General features: G+C 43.8%; 1 protein-coding gene across 1 annotated transcript in view; it reads right to left on the bottom strand.

The window, feature by feature from the left end:
* The window catches only part of SYN3 (synapsin III), a 204,811-nt gene that overhangs the window by 176,108 nt on the left and 10,322 nt on the right, over positions 1–18,381 (bottom strand). Inside the window, exon 2 of the mRNA XM_003640389.6 lies at positions 8,072–8,563. Within this exon, the coding sequence (XP_003640437.1) occupies positions 8,072–8,388 (317 nt within the window). The 5' untranslated portion in view covers positions 8,389–8,563. The remainder of the gene's footprint in view (positions 1–8,071; positions 8,564–18,381) is intronic.

The raw sequence follows: 18,381 nt of genomic DNA, 5'->3' as shown, positions 1-18,381 counted from the left end.
AAATCCTAATGGGTTGTTCAGCATGCTGAAGATGATGGAAAAGCATGATAGATGTTTGTTTTTACATCTTGAACAACAAAGTTTCAATGACAGGTGAAGCAGACCAGAACCAAGAGCAAATAGAAGGGGATCCTCATTTTACAGGTAGGGAGGAAGGGACTAAGAGGCACACTGAAGATTTAGGATGTTACAAAAGGTAGCCCTAAATACACTGATACCTTGCCAGGAGCCCCACAGCAGTTTCAGCTCCAGCTTGGGATGCAGTGCTGCCATAGCCAGTCCCAGGGCTCCATGGGGTGAAATTAGCTTGCTGGAGCCACCTAATCCAGAGCCGGCCCACCTGCACTACAGGTACTCCCGTACTGCCTGAGGTCAGATGGCAGGTCGATGGGAACAGAGCTCCTTTGTTACCCTCTTGAACAACCACAAGCCCAGCCTGCTTTGGTTACTGTAAAACAACCCCCAGGACATTACTAGCTATATCACACAGGAAGAAATACCTCCGTGCCCACTCCTGAAGAGGTTTTTGTCGGACTCTGATGGTGCTATGGGGTTGGTTCTTTTTTGGACAAAGGAAGTCCTCATGGTGAGGTCCTTTGGGGTTGGACTAGATGATCCCCAGAGGTGTTCCTTCCAAACTCTATGATTCTGTGATTCTTTGTGAGGTCCCAGATGCCCCCCTATAGGGACAGATGTATGTTCTTGGCTTGAACACGCACAGAAAGGGAAATCTGGGGGTAAGAAGGGAGAAGGGCTTTTTACATCTCCTTCTGTGGGTCCTTCCTTTCTCTTAAGACCAGGAGCTGATAAATGGAACCAAAGGCCTGCTTTCAGGGGAGGTCTGGGCCAGCAAACAAACAGCACTTTTAACAATCACAGACACCACTATTCAGGCACTCATTCTATTCCTTCAACTGCAGAGTCCCGCACAATGCTGGCCCCCCAGCATCTACCTGTGCCACCTCATGCTCATGGCATGGGGATAATCAAAGCAATCGGCCAAGAGAAGAAGCACTGGTGAGTGCAACGCGATTACTTATGGGCAGGGCTTTTTGTATTCAAGCCGCCAGGGTAGGAAGGACGCTTCGATGTAGGTCTGATCTCCCCCCCAGGCTACACTCCAAAGGGTACACTCCCTCATGGTCACATTTCTGTTGGTGACAAAGAGCTGGGACTAGGGAGGTGTGCTTTAAGCACAACATAAGGCAGCTATTTTATTTTGCATAGTATTGCTGGCAGATTTCTGCCTTGCTAAATCTAGATAGTATGGCTTGGAGCTGTTTGCAAGTCGTATCATTTTGTTGGGGATTGTGCAATGCTTTTTCCTGGTTCCTCCTTGGAATGGAAAACCTTTTTCTGCTCTCTCTGAATGTTAGGAGTTGGAGAAGTAGGCTAACTCACACAACTCTGAGACAGGGCTCCTGGATTCCAGCAGAAGAAATCCATCTCACGAACCTTGAGAAACACATCTGAGGGATGCTGTTTTATTTTTTTAATATGCACAGGACTAGGCAGGACATTCTGAGGTTAAATTCTATGCATTTATAGGATCTCTGGTAAAGAAATTAAGGTCTCAGATTTGACTTGCATTAGCATATTTATAACCTGGTGGGGAATGTTTTCCATATTCCTTACGTCTATTTTTGTAATGATACTAATCCTTTACATTTCTGTATCACCTTTCATGCAAGAGGACCAGATCCCAAGTCGCTTTGCATATACAGGACGAAAATACAGGCAGACATGCTGCTGATATACCTAAAACAGACTGAAAAGCAATATGATAAATGTGATTTATTGAATACCTCCAACAACCTTACCTCTTTTTCACCCCTATGCCTGCCTGCTAGGGACTATTTCTAATTCTGAAAATCTTCATGCTGCTTCCAAGCTTGTATACATACATGCATACACACACACGGTTTAACACAAATATGCCTCCTCTGTTCCTAAAATGGAACTTTCCCCTCAAGTCACAATTGGTGTGGACTATAGAAATATTCAGTCCTGGTTAGACATCATTAAATAATGCAAATGTAAGGCTTTTAGGTAGATTTTTGAGAACATAAATTTCAGTAGTTACTTGTTAAAGTTATAACTGAGTAGTTGCACAGAACTTGTGAAACATTAGAAGGTCACCTCTGTGCAAAAAAGGCAAATTCATAATTATAGGCAGTTACCATCATATTAGATGATCGTGGGTTTCTTACCAGGAAATTCTAACAACTTTTGCAATTTAACCTGCAAATTTGTGAGGTCAAGCTTGAAGAATCAACTCTGAGTTATAATAATGATAAATGAGTTATAGAAATGATAAATTACAATGAAGTCCAAATTTAAAAGCTAGTCCTGAACTTCCCATTGTATTTCAGTCAGATAAGTACAGAAATATTCCTCTCAGTGTGAGCTTTCACATATCATCTTCAGCCTACTGAAAGCATGGAATGACTCATGGCATTCAAGATACTCATGGAATATCTTTGAAAAGCAGTTCTTCACAAAAAATTAGGTCTTAGAAATTCCCGAATTACTAAAATTTGCTATGAGACTGTTATATTTGACCAGCTACATATTTAAGGTTCAACATCATCATATACCATCAGAAGGAAAAATAACTTTATTTCAATGAAAAAATGTTGATAGTTTCCTTCATACAGTGAAAAACAGGAATCCTGTCAGGTCAGCCCATAGTTAGATCTGAGTCGAGACTTTATTATTTTACAAAGAGTCATTTCAGATGTATTAAGAGGATTTCATTCAGTATTAATCATAGTTTTTCACTTCTTTCATTTTTAAATTTTTGGAGACAATTTGCTTAGGCAGATTTGGCTGTAAAATAAATAGGAAAAATCAATTCAACTTTGCATCTCTCAGCGGCTTGTTTTCAGTGGAACATGGCACATAAAACAACGTCACATAGGGCACATGCCTTTTGTGCAGGACAGCACAACCACTGTTAGCACTTGAAACGGCCTGAAATTTGGACAACACATGCCAATGGCTTTGAAAATCGTCATGAGGTATTTCACGAATACAACTAAGATATATAACCAACGCAGCAAGAACAACTTTGTTATGCTATCTGGTCCAAAAAGCAATGTTTTCAGCATATGTTGTTAATGGAAGCCTTAGCTGTGCTTGATCGCTTCCCAAATAATCTGTTTAAACACCAAGCATTAGGCTCAAAAGCTGAGCACTTTCGCAGAGGAGGTGGGTTAACAATTCACAATGCTAAATACTGCTTGATCTGCTGAGACATTCAATCCGGCAAGAGCATGATTTTACTTAAGGGTGTTTTGAGTGAGGAAGTTGCCAGAGGTGGGATGCTTTCCTCCTGGCTGAGGTCAGGCTGCCGGAGTTGGCCCTTCTGCTGTTACATGGAGTCCTGCCATCCCCCTCCTTCATGGTCTCACTGATTTTAGCTGTGTGTTTGCATGCATATGTGTGTATTCATGTCTGAGCTCCCCTTTCCTGGCAGCTGCTCTGGGTGGGTTGTGGATACATTTTCAGGAACCTCCCAAAGCACAGTTGGGAGCTTGCCTGGCCTATGAGGAGCAGCTTCATTCTCCAGAGAGATGCACCCAGTTGAGATGTGCACCATTACTGGCTGAGGAGAAACAGAGCTTCCCTGTCATATGTCAATGCATGGATACTGTCACTTCTGTGGTGCATCTGAGGCCTGCCTGTCAAAGACAAGAGGATGAAGGAGCTGCACTGATAGTGCTTTCCTCTTGCATGCATCCTGCACGGGGCAGATCAGCTGTGTGCTTCCTTGTGATGTGCTCGAGCCGAGTATTAGAGGAGGATGGAAAATTTGTCCAAACATTGCCACTTTAACAGAAAGCTGGGTGAGTTCCCCTGCTTTTAATAGCATGTATCTTTCTTTTACTGCTGCTAATGTAGAAAGCAGCTGATGATTTTCTGCGGAGCTCACAATATTTTTATAGTGCTTTGTCTTTGGAATAAATCAGAGCATGCTACATGTCAAGAGTGGCAAGGATTTTACAGAGGAAGACAGGCCATGAATTCTCTTGGGTGCTTTTCACTTCCTCCAGATCTCCAAGATATGCAGAGTGCTATACTGTGCCATCAGAAACAGAGTAGCTCCTTAAAAATAGAAAGGATTGCCATTTGTCATTTTAAAGTGCCTTCAGCATGCACACGCCTATTTAGGTTGTTAGATCATTTCGTCATGCACTTGTGCAACACCTCGTCCCAGTCCATTAATTGCAGCTCTTTCTCTCTGCTGTAATACAAACAGTGATGATAAATTAATGTCTGGCTTGGCAATATTGCTACAGTCTCCAATTATAAGAAAGTGTTTTCATTTAGAAAAGATAAATCAAATGGCAGATTCCATTGTCTCTCACTCTTCCTGTCTCTGAGCGAACTACTCCTTGTTGTCAACTGTGTGACTTGCTGCAAGGGAGGAAGACTCCTGCCCTTAAGATAAGGGTAGCACTTCAGTAGTTTGTTGTTGTTGTTGTTGTTGTTGTTGTTGGGGGAGGTTCTTTTCTAGATCAGTTAACTAGTTCAAAATAGAAAAGGAAGGGGCCCCCTTTTGAAAACCAAAGACAAAGGTTTCAAAAGTAGCAAAAGCCAGAGTGGACAGAAGTGAAATGCATTGCAAACATGATGCTTCGTTCAAAACCCAAGTCACCAGCACTGGAATAACAACAGGTTGTTGTTGTTGTTGTTGTTCCCACTTGAAATTCTTGGAGTGTTTCTGTAAGTGATGCAGAGTGGACAAGCCAGAATCTCCAGATAACTAACTTCTTTGGACGTGCCCTCGCAAGGTAAACACTGCTGCCATTGACCTTAGGCTGGTCAGCTTGAGCTCACCTAACACCATGGCTGAGACCAAGACGACTGACATTACTCAGATGTACTTTACCATGAATAAACATCCACAGAACCACTGCTGTTCACTGCTGCCAGGGGCTCCCTGAATTTCCTGGAGAGGTGAGAATCAACTGCTAGCAGCACCCCTGTGGTCTGCTGGGTGGTTGCACTGGCACTCTGTTTCAGAAAGGACCACATTACCTTTAGGCTGGGCCAGTCTATTGACTAAGCATGTGTTTTTGCCCATATTACAGACAGCCATGGTAGGCAAGGGTTGGTAGTAGTTTCATAGTTTTCATGCCATGCTTGTGCCACAAGACTGTGATGAATACACGCACCTATTTTGGTCAGTGTCCTCACAGTGTTAGACACAGTGAAAGCAGGGAGCCTTTTCAAGCAGCACTGTTTGATATCTGTAAGTCTGTGGATTGAGGCAGAGAACTGGGAAGACTGAATGGGGTTCTCCACCACAGAATCCTCACAGAACGTCTTAGGTTGGAGGGGACTTTAAAGATCATCTAGTACCAAGCCCCAGCCATGGGCAGGGCTGCTAACAACTAGATCAGTCTGCACAGGTTCCCATCCAATCTGGCCTTGAACACCTCCAGGACGAACACTTACAGTCATTTTGGGCAACCTGTTCCAGCACCTCAGCACTCTCTTAGTAAAAAATTTCTTCCTAACAACTAACCTAAATGTACTCTCTTTTAGTTTAAAGCCATTCCCCCTTGTCCTATCACTATCAGACTGTGTGAGAAGTCAGTCTCCCTCCTGCTTGTAAGATCCTTTCAAGTATTGGAAGGCTGCAACAAAGTCTTCCCAGAGCCTTCTCTAAGATAAACAAGCTGGACTCCCTCAGACTGTCTTCAGGAGAGGTGCTCCAGCCCTCTGATAATCTTTATGGCCCTCCACCTGCTCAAGCAGCCCTGTACTGAGGACCTCAAGCCTGGATGCAGTACTCCAGATGGGGCCTCATGAGGGCAGAGCAGATGGAAACAATTGCCTCCTTCGCCCTGCTGGCCACCCCTCTTTTGATGCAGCCCAGGATGCTATTGGCCTTCCAGGCTGCAAGAGCTCACATGTAGCTTTCTGTCCCTCAGAACTCCAAGGGAGTTCTCCACAGGGCTGCTCTCAAGGTGTTCTTCTCCCAGTCTATACTCATATCTAAGATACATGGCGTCATTAAACTTCATTAAATTCTCATGTGGTTACTTTTTGAGCTTTTCCAGATCCCTCTGGGTGGCATTGCTCCCTTCTGTAGCGTCAGCTGCACCACTCAACTTATTGTCAACAGCAAAACTTGCTGAGGGTTCAATCTTGCTGTTTATGTCATCAAAAAGGTGTAGAAATCGTGTAGAAACTGCTGAGTTACAGACAGCTGAGGGATAGCCAAGACAGGAGGATGCAGGGAGTGCTTACATACAAGTGGAGGAGTGAAGACAGCACGGGTAGCCATACCTCCTCTTTATAACTCCCAGCTGCTGCTCCTTGGACAAGCTCAGTTTGCAGAGCACAAAGTCTGCATGACAGTCCAGCAGCTGGGAGATATAAAGTTAGGGAACTGAATGCAATGTGTGTTAAACCATGAAAACACTGCAACGGAGTCCAGCCCCTCCCCATCATCTTCCCTGCCCAGACTACCTTCAGCACCATTAATCTCAAGGAAAAACTGGATTGGCCTTCGAGCAAGGGCTTTCCTCTCTGATTACACTGTTTGGACTAAGCAGTGCCGGCTAAACTCCAGCTGCTTCAGCAGTGCATTACAGGCACTCCCATCCCCAGCTGGAGGATGCTGTGTTAGGGGACTGCCACCTGGCAGCATCTTAAAGGAACTGCAAAAGGCTGAGCAGAGACAGAGGTCAGTGAACCTGCTGGGAAACTTACAGGTGCAAACAGGAAAGAGAGATCAGGGTTGAACCAAAGTGATGTTGCAGATTGCACTATCCTGAATTAACATGCTGCTGCTGTGATAAAAGACAGTATGTGATGAAACTTTTGATACAATTACCATCTTATCAGGGACTTTCCCACTCACTCAAAAAGTTGCTTTTTCTTTGAGAAAAACCCCACTGTTTTCCCTTTTCTTATTCAAGCTGTCTGAAGAATTCTGACCTGCTGTGCTCAGTCCCTGCCCCTTTTATCTAAGGGAAGGGAGCAAAGCAGAGTGTGGGACTTTTACTTTGTGCAGATACCCCCAGGGAGGTAGGTCCCACCTTGTCCTCTTGCTCCTGGGAAAGCAAAGAAGACAAAAGGTGACTACTTTCCTGAAGAGTAGAGTGGTGTGAAAAGAACAATAAATTATCTCCCCTGGCTAAGACCTGATAACCCAACTTCTTTCTTTCTTTCACTTCCAAGTCTTCAATTGGTCCCCTTGCCTGTGTTTGCTTATGTTGAGATAAGCTGGCAGACAAAACAACGAGCATCTATCTCCTCAACACATGGTCTGGGTTTTCCCTAAAATATGTCTCTCCACCAGCTTTTGAAACCAGCTGACTTTGAAAGGGAGCACACTGCAACCAGCGAGACCTTCTAACATTTCCGAAGACTTCAGCTGTCCTTCCCTTTGAAGAGTCCTCTGTTACCAAATATCACAGAAAACATACTTCCAAACTTCTTTTTTTAAACAAAGATCTGCTGGAACAAGACAAACTTAATGCTTAGGTGAACCTGAGAATCTTTTGTCCATAATCACTATGATAAACAAGTGAAGGACTCTTGACCAACCAATGAGCTCTAGTCATTACTACTGGTAGTAGTAGGATTGGATAACTTTTCATCAATTTAGGAATACATTTGCACCCATGGAAGTGCTTGAGAAAGAGAGAGAAAGAGCTAGAGAGAGGAGTCCCTTTTCAGTTCTAGATGTGGCACAGATAGTAAGCCAAACTTCCTTACCATGCCATTAAAACACCTTCAGCTACAATCTCTTAGGACCAATGCTTGATGTGCCAGCTCAGCTAAGCCAGGTGAGCCAAGAATGCTCTGTGTGTGCCCATTTATTGAGGCTGTCAAGGAGTTTGCCAATGAATGCCATTTTTTAAACAGGATTCAAGGAAAGCCTAGTCTGCTGTTCATGGAGGTCATCCAACTTAGGTCATCCAACCTATCTGATGACCGAGATGTGAAAGTTTCTATGTATTCCCCAGCAGATGCCCTGTACCTCCCAGATCCATCTCATCCCCCAAAACATGGTGGAGCTGAAGGCAGAGGGACAGCTCTGATGACTTACCACTCTGTATGTGCATCATCAATAACCAGGAGGATCTTAGGTTTCTGAGCCACAGGTGGTGTGGAACTTGTCGAGTGATCAATCAGTCCTGCAGCTGCTTGTGTGGTTTGCTTCATGGCACTGGAGATGGAGCTGAAGATGCTGGTGCCAGTAGAGGAAGACTGCGAGGGCTGCGGTGGCTGTGGGTGCTTTCTCTCCATGGCAGGAGAAACTGGGGAGCTCGTGGAGTTGTCGGGACGCTGCAAGTCCATCATGTAGCCATTGGGCAAATTTGCCACGAAACTACTGTCTGACAGACGTCTCCGGAGGAAATTCATTGTTGAAGTACTGTATGGAAGCCTCAGCAAGAACAAGACTCTGACAGTGTCACCAGTCCTGGAGACACACTTCTGTGTGTGTAGGGAACTTTACTGTTGTCCTGGTAGGTTTTCCTTCTTGAAATCCCAACGGAGAAATATCCCTTTGTTTTTCAGTTATGTTTCCTTTCTTTTCCTGTGGAAAGAGAGTCAAACACATACATGTGGGATACATACTGTGAATTTTACATAAGGAAGACTATTCTGGCCTTTTAAATGAGTACATTAATCAACAGTGTGAGGATAAAGGAGTGCTTGTGGCAAAGTAGATTTCAGGGCCTCTTGCCCATCCCAAAACATTTTTCAGTCAGGGCTGACCAATTTACACCAGCTCAGGCACTAACAATCCAGAAGAAATGGGAATAAAGCTCCCAGCATACTTACAGGTTTTTTCCCCCATAATTCTGACTACAAATGATGGTTGTTAAAAGAAAGACAGTTTATTTCTGATATTGTCCTTATATGTGTAATAAAAATAGTATGTTTATTACAAAATAACCACAAAATGGTTCAGCAGGATAGAGAATTGTATAATATTCTGCAGGCTTGTTAGTGAGGTTCCACAATTAAGAAGCAAACAACTTAAATTGAAATATCATGAAGAAAACAAGCAGTGGAAAAATCCTCCTATACATCTTGATCAAGTTCAATGGAATCTTCAAAATACATTTTTCTGTCCCTGATGCTCCCTGCATTTAAAATTGTTAGACTTAGAGCCAGTTGCATAATGGTGCCTGCTAGGCAGGTACAGCAAATGACCTGCCTTTCAAGTTTTACTAGTGGGATCTTTGCAGGTACTCAAACCCGGAAGGTTTTTTTGTTTGCTTGTTTGTTTTGTTTTATAAGAGGAAGGGTCTGTTCCTCTACTCATCTTTCCCAGAGAGGAAATGAACACTGTGGAATGTAACTATCTGGCTCGTTTCCCTTGACCATAGTATGACAACATTGTTTTTACCAAGAACATTAAGTTGTTCAGCAGTTAAATAATTTCACAGAATTAGTACAGATACTTCTTTTTTTAAATTGCACCTGTGGGCACAGTCCAGAAATGAGATTTCCACAGTAATTCCCCAAGGCCTTTTCTCTGCTGCCACAGCATTTGAGTCTTGTTGACCAGAAGCTGGTTGGTGAGGTTTAGGAAAAAAACAAAGGCTAGAAGGATATTTCTGGTAAAATATGAATGTTTTTCAAGACAGTCATATTTGCAACAACAGAATTGAAATGTACCCCATACATCAAGTGAGATGAGTCAAGTGAATCTCTGGTATCGCTATTAAAACACATCCTTTTGAATGAGCCCCTACAAATGCAAGGACTCCTTGCCTTGACCTCCCCGCAGTGGCCTCCCTCACTGCTTGCACTCTTGTCCCAGTCTCCAACTACCTCCAGATGGCAGGAAATTGTTTTCTCCCAATTGGTCCAAAAGAGCTCAACAGTTGAGATTCTCCCTCCTGGAGCTATGTCTGAAAGTTCTTGAAGAACCAAACCAGTTTTCAAGTAAGATGTCACTTAATTTCAACTACATGGATTTACAAAGCTTTAAAGACACAGGCTTCAGACCTCTCTGCATCCATAGTTCTCTTAGCCCCCCAGAACCTCAGTGAAGCTCACACAGAGGAGCCTGGCTGGAGTAAGAGAGCTACAAATAGCTTCTTAGCGCTGTCCTCTGAATCTGTAGCCATCCATCACCCTCCTGAACTCATGGGCACAGGAGTCATCTGGAGCAGAGGGCTCTCTGCTGAAGCTGCTGACACATCACCTTATTAGAGCAATTTTTCTTTTAGATTCTCAGCCTAGCTGTACAAGTCCTCTGTGCTTGCTGGAGCCTGAGGTAGTCTTTTCCCAGAGAAGAGCTGAGGAAATCTTTAATGACTTCCTGCCACATTTACAGCTGATAATGTATCTCAAAGCATTGTGCTGACTTCCCACCCAATCTCGATGTGCCCGTCAACTGCACAAAATCAGCAGACACACATCAGCAAGCACTTCAGTAGCCCTCTCTGCTTATGCAGCAATTGTTCCAAAAAGAAGGAAACATATCCATGAATTATGATCCAGATACTTACCTCATACATATTTCCATACACATTTGGCATGCTCTTGTAAATGAGTGTTAGCACAGAGCCATAAATGGTTACCTGTCCAGGATGACCACAGTGGTAGATCCTACAAAGACTTTGGGTCATTTATATACTACAGGCTGGGTAAAAACGTGTTGTGCTGTTCTCTCTTCAGGAACTCATGTATTCTACCTTGTGTAAAACACGTAAGAACAATCTCTTCACTTTAATAGCAGCCCACTTAAGTGTTGCTCCAGTCCTGGTTAAGAGGAGCATCCAAGATGTCTGTAAGCCATCAGAATGGCTCCATATGACTGACTGGTGACTGTGCACAGCAGTTAGGTGTGCTCTATTGGAGAACCTTGGCATAAGCTGGCAAGAGGTAGGACAAAAATGTGATTTCAATACCAACTTCAGGACAAGAAGTTTAGCACCAGACTGCCCCAGCTGCTGGTTCCTGCTGTGACAGCTCTCAGCCACGGGAGGGAACCTGGCCCCAGCCATACAGGCAGTACAAGGCTGATTTCACTAGCTTGTCTCCTTGGGATCTGGGGGAAGTCCTTGGGAGAGTCCAGTAGGACTTGCATGCTCTTGGAACAGTTTCTTCCCACTGCCAGGTTCTTGCCTGGCTGTTTCCTCCTCTGCAAGTTTTCAGTCTGCTAAAGAACATGGGCTGCTTGCAATGCATCAGCAAGTGAAGTGATGGGAAAATACCTCCTGTAGGATAAGGGCATGAAAGTGTGTGGTATAGGGCATCATAGGGCTGGGAGGGGCCAGGGTATCCCATGACCACTTGCCTCCTGGACTCTTTCAAACAGCGCTATTTACAGTGCCTCATCATTTTTTCCACCAGGAGTTTGGTAGGGGAAGATGTTGCCCAGGAGACACTGCAGGATGATAAAACTCTTGTCCAGAGAGTTTGGGATGCTGTGCTGGGCTGGCACTGTCTCTGCTTGCTGCAAAGACTGGGCTTCGTGCCCTTGGCTTGGGAAGGAAGGAGAGGAAACCCAAGACACTGATGTCATGGGGAAATCTCCCTCCAGCAAAATATGAGGCAGATACATTCTGGAAGATGCTGCTGCTGCAGCAGAGCGGCACCTGGATCTGCTTTGGAGTGCGGATATCAAAATTTGACTTTAATAGGAACTTTGACTTTAGATTTGCTGAAGAGATGGCACAGACTGTCCTTATCACACAACTCTTCCTAAGGAGATGAGTAATTTAGTCAAAATGTCCCTCTTTTCTTTCTTTCTTTCTTTTTTTTTTTTTTTAAATGAAGTTAGTGCTGGCTTCATTGTATCAATTTATTGATTGCCACCAGCAGAGTCACTGAGGAGATGGTTGCAATGGGAGCAGTGCAATCAGCCAGCAGATTCTTTTACTTACTGGGAAACCTCATGATCTGCTTCTGCATCGTTCACATTTGCTAGTTATTAGCTTTCAGCAACAGAACTTTTCCTACAGGCTCAGTATGAATAGGTTAGGACTTCATTCACCCGCTGCTTGAAACTCCTGTGGAAATCCTGAGGGCTCAGCACGTCATACCAAATCTGGCTCTGCATAGCTCTCACAGTACGCAGCTCGGCATCCACCCAGCGTACATACAGTTCCTACCCTAGTAGACAAGCTGGGCTGTAACTTCAACAAAGCCAGGAGCCAACACGTCTCTTAGAAACAAGACAGAGCTGCTAGGTGGTATTTTGTCACTCCATAGCCACAGGTAGGAGGGCTGCTGGCTCTACACCATCACGTTGTACCTTGCTTCTGTGCACACCAGTCTTCCTATGGCTCACGTGCAGATAAGTCAGCAACTTACTGCCATGCCAGGCACAAGTCTGCCCATAGAAAGTCCTGAAATACAGCCCACAGCTGAAATACAGCCCATGGGCTGCTTCCAGGCAAGGCAGAAGCTCCTGCCAACGTCTCTGAACTGCCACCCACCATGCAGGAATAACCTGCTGCTGGGAAAACAGTGGGCATTTGGGCCATGGAGCTGCACGTTGGGGCTGTGGGCTGCATTTTGGGATTGGGAAATAATAAATAAAGTGTAGGAGAATGAGTGAGTCCTGAAAAAAGAAAGCAAGCAGGAGAGAAGGGGAGGACGAGAAGGCACAAGCAGAAAGGGAGGAAGCAAACAAGAATCATTTTAACCAAAAAACAACACAGAAGCATGTGGAAATCCTAACAATGCGGGCACAGTCAGAGAATCAAAAGAAAATGATGTGAGCAACTAAATGAAGCAAGAGCAAGGTCAATTAGAGCTGACCTTGGAAACAACAGCAAAGAGGCTGGCACCATCAGCTCCTTACTAACACGCAGTTAAACTTCCTGGATGATATTTTTGGCAGGGCAAGGAAGGGAAAGCAATCTGTTCCCTTAGTATGCTGATAGCACCAAGGCACCTAGCTGCTTTTTCTCAGGGACATACTCCACAGAGACGTAAGTTGTCTCAAAAAATTGTTGACGTGTTTGAAAACGAGAACAAAATGTTCACTTAGGCCTCTTCCGATCCCCCTGGATTACTTTCTAATGTGCAGTCGCTTCCAGAGGGAACCCAACTCAACTGCACACTGTTAAGTGTGCTTAGATTTCCCCTGAGTTTGTTATTTATACCATCAGGTAATGAACTAACCATATCTGCTGGCATCTGATTCTGCTCCTAACAGCCTCAGCTGAGCACTACTGGGGGCAGCAAGATGGAACACCCAACGTAGATATCAGTGGTGGAGATCATCCTCCCACCCTTCCATAGTGTGTCCTCAGGGGGGATGTAGAGATGAGGAGATGCTCCTCATCTGGAAATGGCCACTGACTAATGCCACTTACATCTGCTTTGCAGATAGCATGTAGCATACATGCTCAGTGTAAGATATTCCCGTGCATCTCTTTCTGCCATTGTGTGCACTGCACAGCATGGGAGGAGACTTCTGTGGAGGTACAACCATACCAAGGAGCTCTAAGTCTAGCTGCATGGCTCTCTGCACATAATTTCAAAAAAAAAAGGAAAGCAAAAGATTAGTTATTCTAGTCAAATTCTCAATGTTTCCCCTTGAACGGCATCAACATTCCCAAGCTTTGTGCATCCTGGTGCCAGGAACCCTTCTTGACATGACGTATGTGCTGTGAATGACACCATCAGAGCTGTGCAGCCTATCTGGGGAGGCTGTGGGAAGCTGCAGCTGGCAGAGGTGGCAGAGCAAGGGACTGGCATCTCATCTGGACAAGGATGCTACTCAGGGTGTCAGATCCCTGTTGTGTGTTAGGCTGTTGCTCATCAGAATTTCACTTATTTCACAAACTCTTTATCATCTTGCAACAGCAGCAGTGATTTCCTTTGGAAATGATTCCTCTAAGGACTTTCACAGGAAAGCAGTGTCTTATCCATCCTGTTTATCTGTTCAGAGAGATCCTCAGAGATGCCAGGCAATTTCTTTGTCAGAAATGAATCACTTTAAACTGACTAACATGCTTCATTAAACCACCAGTGTATACAAATGCACATCAACTCTGATGTCCTATTGCTGCATTCTTGCAGACCTTGCCACCTTCTTAGGTGGCTACTGAACTGGAAAAGTCTTGGCTTCACAAATCTTACTTATTTTTTCAGTCTGCAGCTGCCAGTGCTTTTTGTATAGTGGTTTCACCATACAGGATATACTTTGTCTGGGCCTGAAGATAATATGTATGTAGACATCAGAGTACAAATGAAACCATTTCCCAAGGTCTACACCCAGCTCAGAAAAGAACTTGCCTTTTCTCCTCTTTTCCCTGGTATTTCATAATGTCAGGCAAGAAAAGAAAGAACTAAAAAGATTTTCAAATAGCAAAATGTCATTGTAAGATTGTCAGACATTTAAATATATTGCTAAGGAAGATGGCTAAAACCATGAATAATAAAGTAGAAAATTTTCTAGTGAAAAATAAACCTGAATATTAAGCTAATACTCTATGGTTTTAATGCTTACAAGAACTAAAATGCTGACTTGCTACTTATTGGAAACAATACATTACTTCCTCATTTCATTTCATTCTTAGTGTGGAAATCCGGTTGGCAACTAACAGCCTCTGGTCTTGTTGCAGTGGTAATATCCCCTTGTCAATGTGCCTAGGAGGGCTGTTGTGCCCTGACTCCATTCAGTATCAAGAGTTGCTTATCAGCAAAGCCAGATCCAGCTGGAGGGTATAGGCAGGATGGGGTAAAGAAATCTGCTGCTAATTCTTGAATGCTACCAAGCCATCTTCATCTGAAAGCCAGTTGAGTTGGCTTGTTGCCTCCATTTCCCACTTCCCTTGCGTATCATGGCCATTCCGAACCTGAGAAACAGTGACACTCCATCAAACCTAGTGCTTACATGCATGCCAAAGGAGGTTCTCATGATTGTATTAAAGAAAAACAGGAGGCAGCAGTACAAACGGAAGAATTGATAAGTCTGTATATTAAGAGGACAGAACTGTGAGGAGAAAGCAAGCATAGCTCTGTTGCCCATCTTTTTCCTTTTCAGTCACGGTGTGACCACAGCTCACGTTGTGTGTTTGTGTCCAAGTCTCCCACAGTAGCCATACAAGTCTGATTTCATGGTGAGAAGAATGAAAGCGGCCATTAGCAGAGCAGGGATTTCCTTCAGCTGAGAGATGCACTGCTTTGAAGAGTGCTGATCTGAATAAAATCAAGAAGCTGGATGTATTTAATATGTAGGTCCTGCCAATATGCATTAGAGTTTGTCTAGATAGAAGGTACCTAAGGGACTGACAGCTCATGGATTCTCAGAGGAAACTGAAGCAATCTTCCCAGAGCTAATGGGGCTCTGGTCTTGGTAATGATCACCCACGCTTCCTCATTCCTACATCATTTTCTTTCCAGAGTGTTTCAGTTCTGCCTCACTATATTGTTTATTCAAAATGCAGGTAAACAAAGTATTTAGCTACTACAGAGCTAGCTAGATGTCTTGGAGAAAAAAAAGCTTCAGGATGTGAAAGGGAAGAAACAGTTCACTGCAAGATAATAATACGCAATGCAGATCATTTTTAATTAATTTATGGTAGTAAAAATAATTTTAAATCTAAAAATAATTTTTATTACTTTTCATAGGGTTATAAGACAGAAATGGATAGCATATTTTCAAGTAAGTTATCTTCAAACACAACCCTATAATTCAGGCATCAGTGCTTCTAACTCATTTTAAAATGCCACGAAAATCCATTAGTTTTTATTCTGTTGTAAAAAAATATTTTTTTCCCCCAAAATGTTTTATGCCTTGGAAGGTCAAAATCTTTTCCTGAAGTCTTCTAAATCATCACCACTATAAGTATAGTCCTTCTAAGCTTTACTGCCTTTTGCATTCACCCTTTTTCTACCTCCTGCATCATTCCAGACATCATCATACCACAGTTTTCCACATTCCTCCCACATGAATGGGAACCCTTTTTGATACTTGGTGCACTTGACCTGATGATATGAGTAACAAGATACCTGGAGAAAAAAAGTCTACAAACTGCCTTTGTTTGGCAAGATGCTCATTTGCTTTCCAAGCATATTTGCCCATCTCATGCAGCAGCACTTAATATGAGAAAAGTAAGCTGGGAATTTGAGCATATTTACTGATTTAAGGATGGGAGGGAAAGGCAACGTTTTACTGCCCTCTGGGGAAGATTTCTGGCACAACTATAAGATAGCTTCATGCCAAATCCACCCATGAGATGCAGAAGTGGTAGGAAATTGGCTGCCTAGACTATCCCCCCAAAGAGGCAGAGAAAGTAGGGATTGGTAGAGCTTCTGGAGCACTGTGGGAGACCAGCTGGCTGTGTCTGACTCAGGCTTTGTAATAACCAACTCAAAGTGTGCTGAGTGCTTCCAGGAGATGTTTTCTTCACTTTTTCATGTGATTACTACTGATCACATGGGGACATGTGAAAAGCTGTGTGGGTTTGTGTAAGTACATCCTTGTTACTGCATACCCACAAACTTCACACCCCAGCAAGGGTGACAACCCCCTTGCTCAGACCTGGATTAATAACTCCAGTCTTTGCATCCCAGCCAGCAGCTGCTTTCCAGCTCACAAACATCCATGAGATCCTGCTCTGTCCTGGTGGACGTTGGAGTTGCAAGGCAGATATATTCATGGTGCCAGCAGGATCCTGTTTGGGACAGTCAGGGAAAGGTGCTCCAACTTGGTGGTGAAGCATCTAGCCAGCTGTTGAGTGCCATTTATGATGTTAGGCATGTTGTATTCACAAAGAGTTGTATACTCAGGTTTACAACAATAATTAGAAAATGGCTTTAAAAACATAATGTTAAATCATTTCACTCAGCTTCCTTGATATCAAGATGTTTTCCCTCCTGATTCCTTTTTGATTACCCATCCAGTTTTTGAATTCATGCTGAACAGTATAGGAGCCCTTCATAATTGGCTCCAAACTCAGAGAACCACGTTTAAACCAAAAGGACCAGAAAATATGATGCATTAGTGTGGGAACTGGAATAGATTCCGTACCCACAAAATGTCCTGAGACAGTAGGCGAGTGGGCTGGGCACAGAAGTGGAAATAAAACACAGCATGATTTTAATAGCATCCTCTGCCATCAGCCTAGGGAAACGTCACTCAACATCACTGCCTTGATTTCCTCATTTAGGAATTTTTAAAATGCAGAGACACTGTATGGCTCAATTCGCAAGCCCACCTGCTGCACCAACAAAACAAGCATGAGCAGCTTCCACCAGCCAAGAGCTCTGATCCCCCTGCTGATCAGTTAACTGAATTACAGAGATTTTAAGGTTAACAAAACCGGCCAGCCTTATTTAAGAATCCAACAATCAGAGCCTTCAAAGGCAGGGAGCACTGCAGTGAAAACATCTGCAAGTCTCTGATAGAAGTTATCTGAGAGCCATTCTGCAAACTCACCTACTGTATTAGTGTCCTGACTAGCAGATTGGTTGATGGTCCACTAACATAGCTATTTACTTATGATTATAGGATTATGAGGCACTGGAACAAGAGGAGGTGGGTGGCACTGGAACCAGAGGCTGAGGACATCCAAGGTCAGGATGGAAGGGCTCTGAGCACCCTGATCTAGCTGTGGGTGTCCTTGTTCATCACAGGGGAGTTGGGCTAACTGGCCTTTAAGGGTCCCTTCCTACTCAAATGATTCTATGATTCTACATATTTGATAAGAGCTGAGCAATGCAGTTGCATGTGACTGTACCTTACTGATGAAAGCTGTTTTAACTGTGGATATATATTTGCAGAAAAAAGATGTGTCCAAAAATATACTCTAAGATCAACTGAAGAGTCCAAAACAAACTCCATAATGCCCTGAGAGACAGCTGGAGAGCTGTTCTGCTCTGCTGCTTTCATATTCAGCTCTCCCCAGGAGGAGTGTCTGAGCCCAGGTTCACAAAGATAGCTGCTTCGAAAGCTCGCCTTTTGCAACTGGCCACCCTGCAACAGCTGTATTGCTTTGTCAACCCTATACCATCACAGAGCAGGCTAAAAAGACAACCAAAAAAAAAAAAAAAAAAAAACCCTGGGGCACAACTTCTTAGCATCAAGCATTTGGTAGCTGGCACAAATGGCAGGGTGCTAACTGTAGCAGGCTGGGGAAGTATGCTTCCTCCCTGCAGCTCTGCATAGAGCTGCACACTGCTGTAGCCTGGCTTCCCCCAGCTAGGACAGTCAGCCAAAATCTGCTCATGCTTACACATACATATACAGCATTTTCCATAGTGCAGACCTCATCTTCCAACCCGCAATGGTATAGCAGTCAGCATGTTACAGCATACAAAACGTCCTTCTCTGCTTCAAGACTGCACATGAAAGGAAAACCAATATTATACTTCTGCAGAAAAAAAGCACTGGTCCTTTTCTGTACATTTTGTTTTACTATGGACTTACTTTCT

Source organism: Gallus gallus, chromosome 1, assembly GCF_016699485.2.
Source record: "Gallus gallus isolate bGalGal1 chromosome 1, bGalGal1.mat.broiler.GRCg7b, whole genome shotgun sequence".
Lineage (NCBI taxonomy): Eukaryota > Metazoa > Chordata > Aves > Galliformes > Phasianidae > Gallus > Gallus gallus.
Note: the sequence above shows the minus strand (reverse complement) of the source record. Positions and strands in the feature narration are given on the sequence as shown.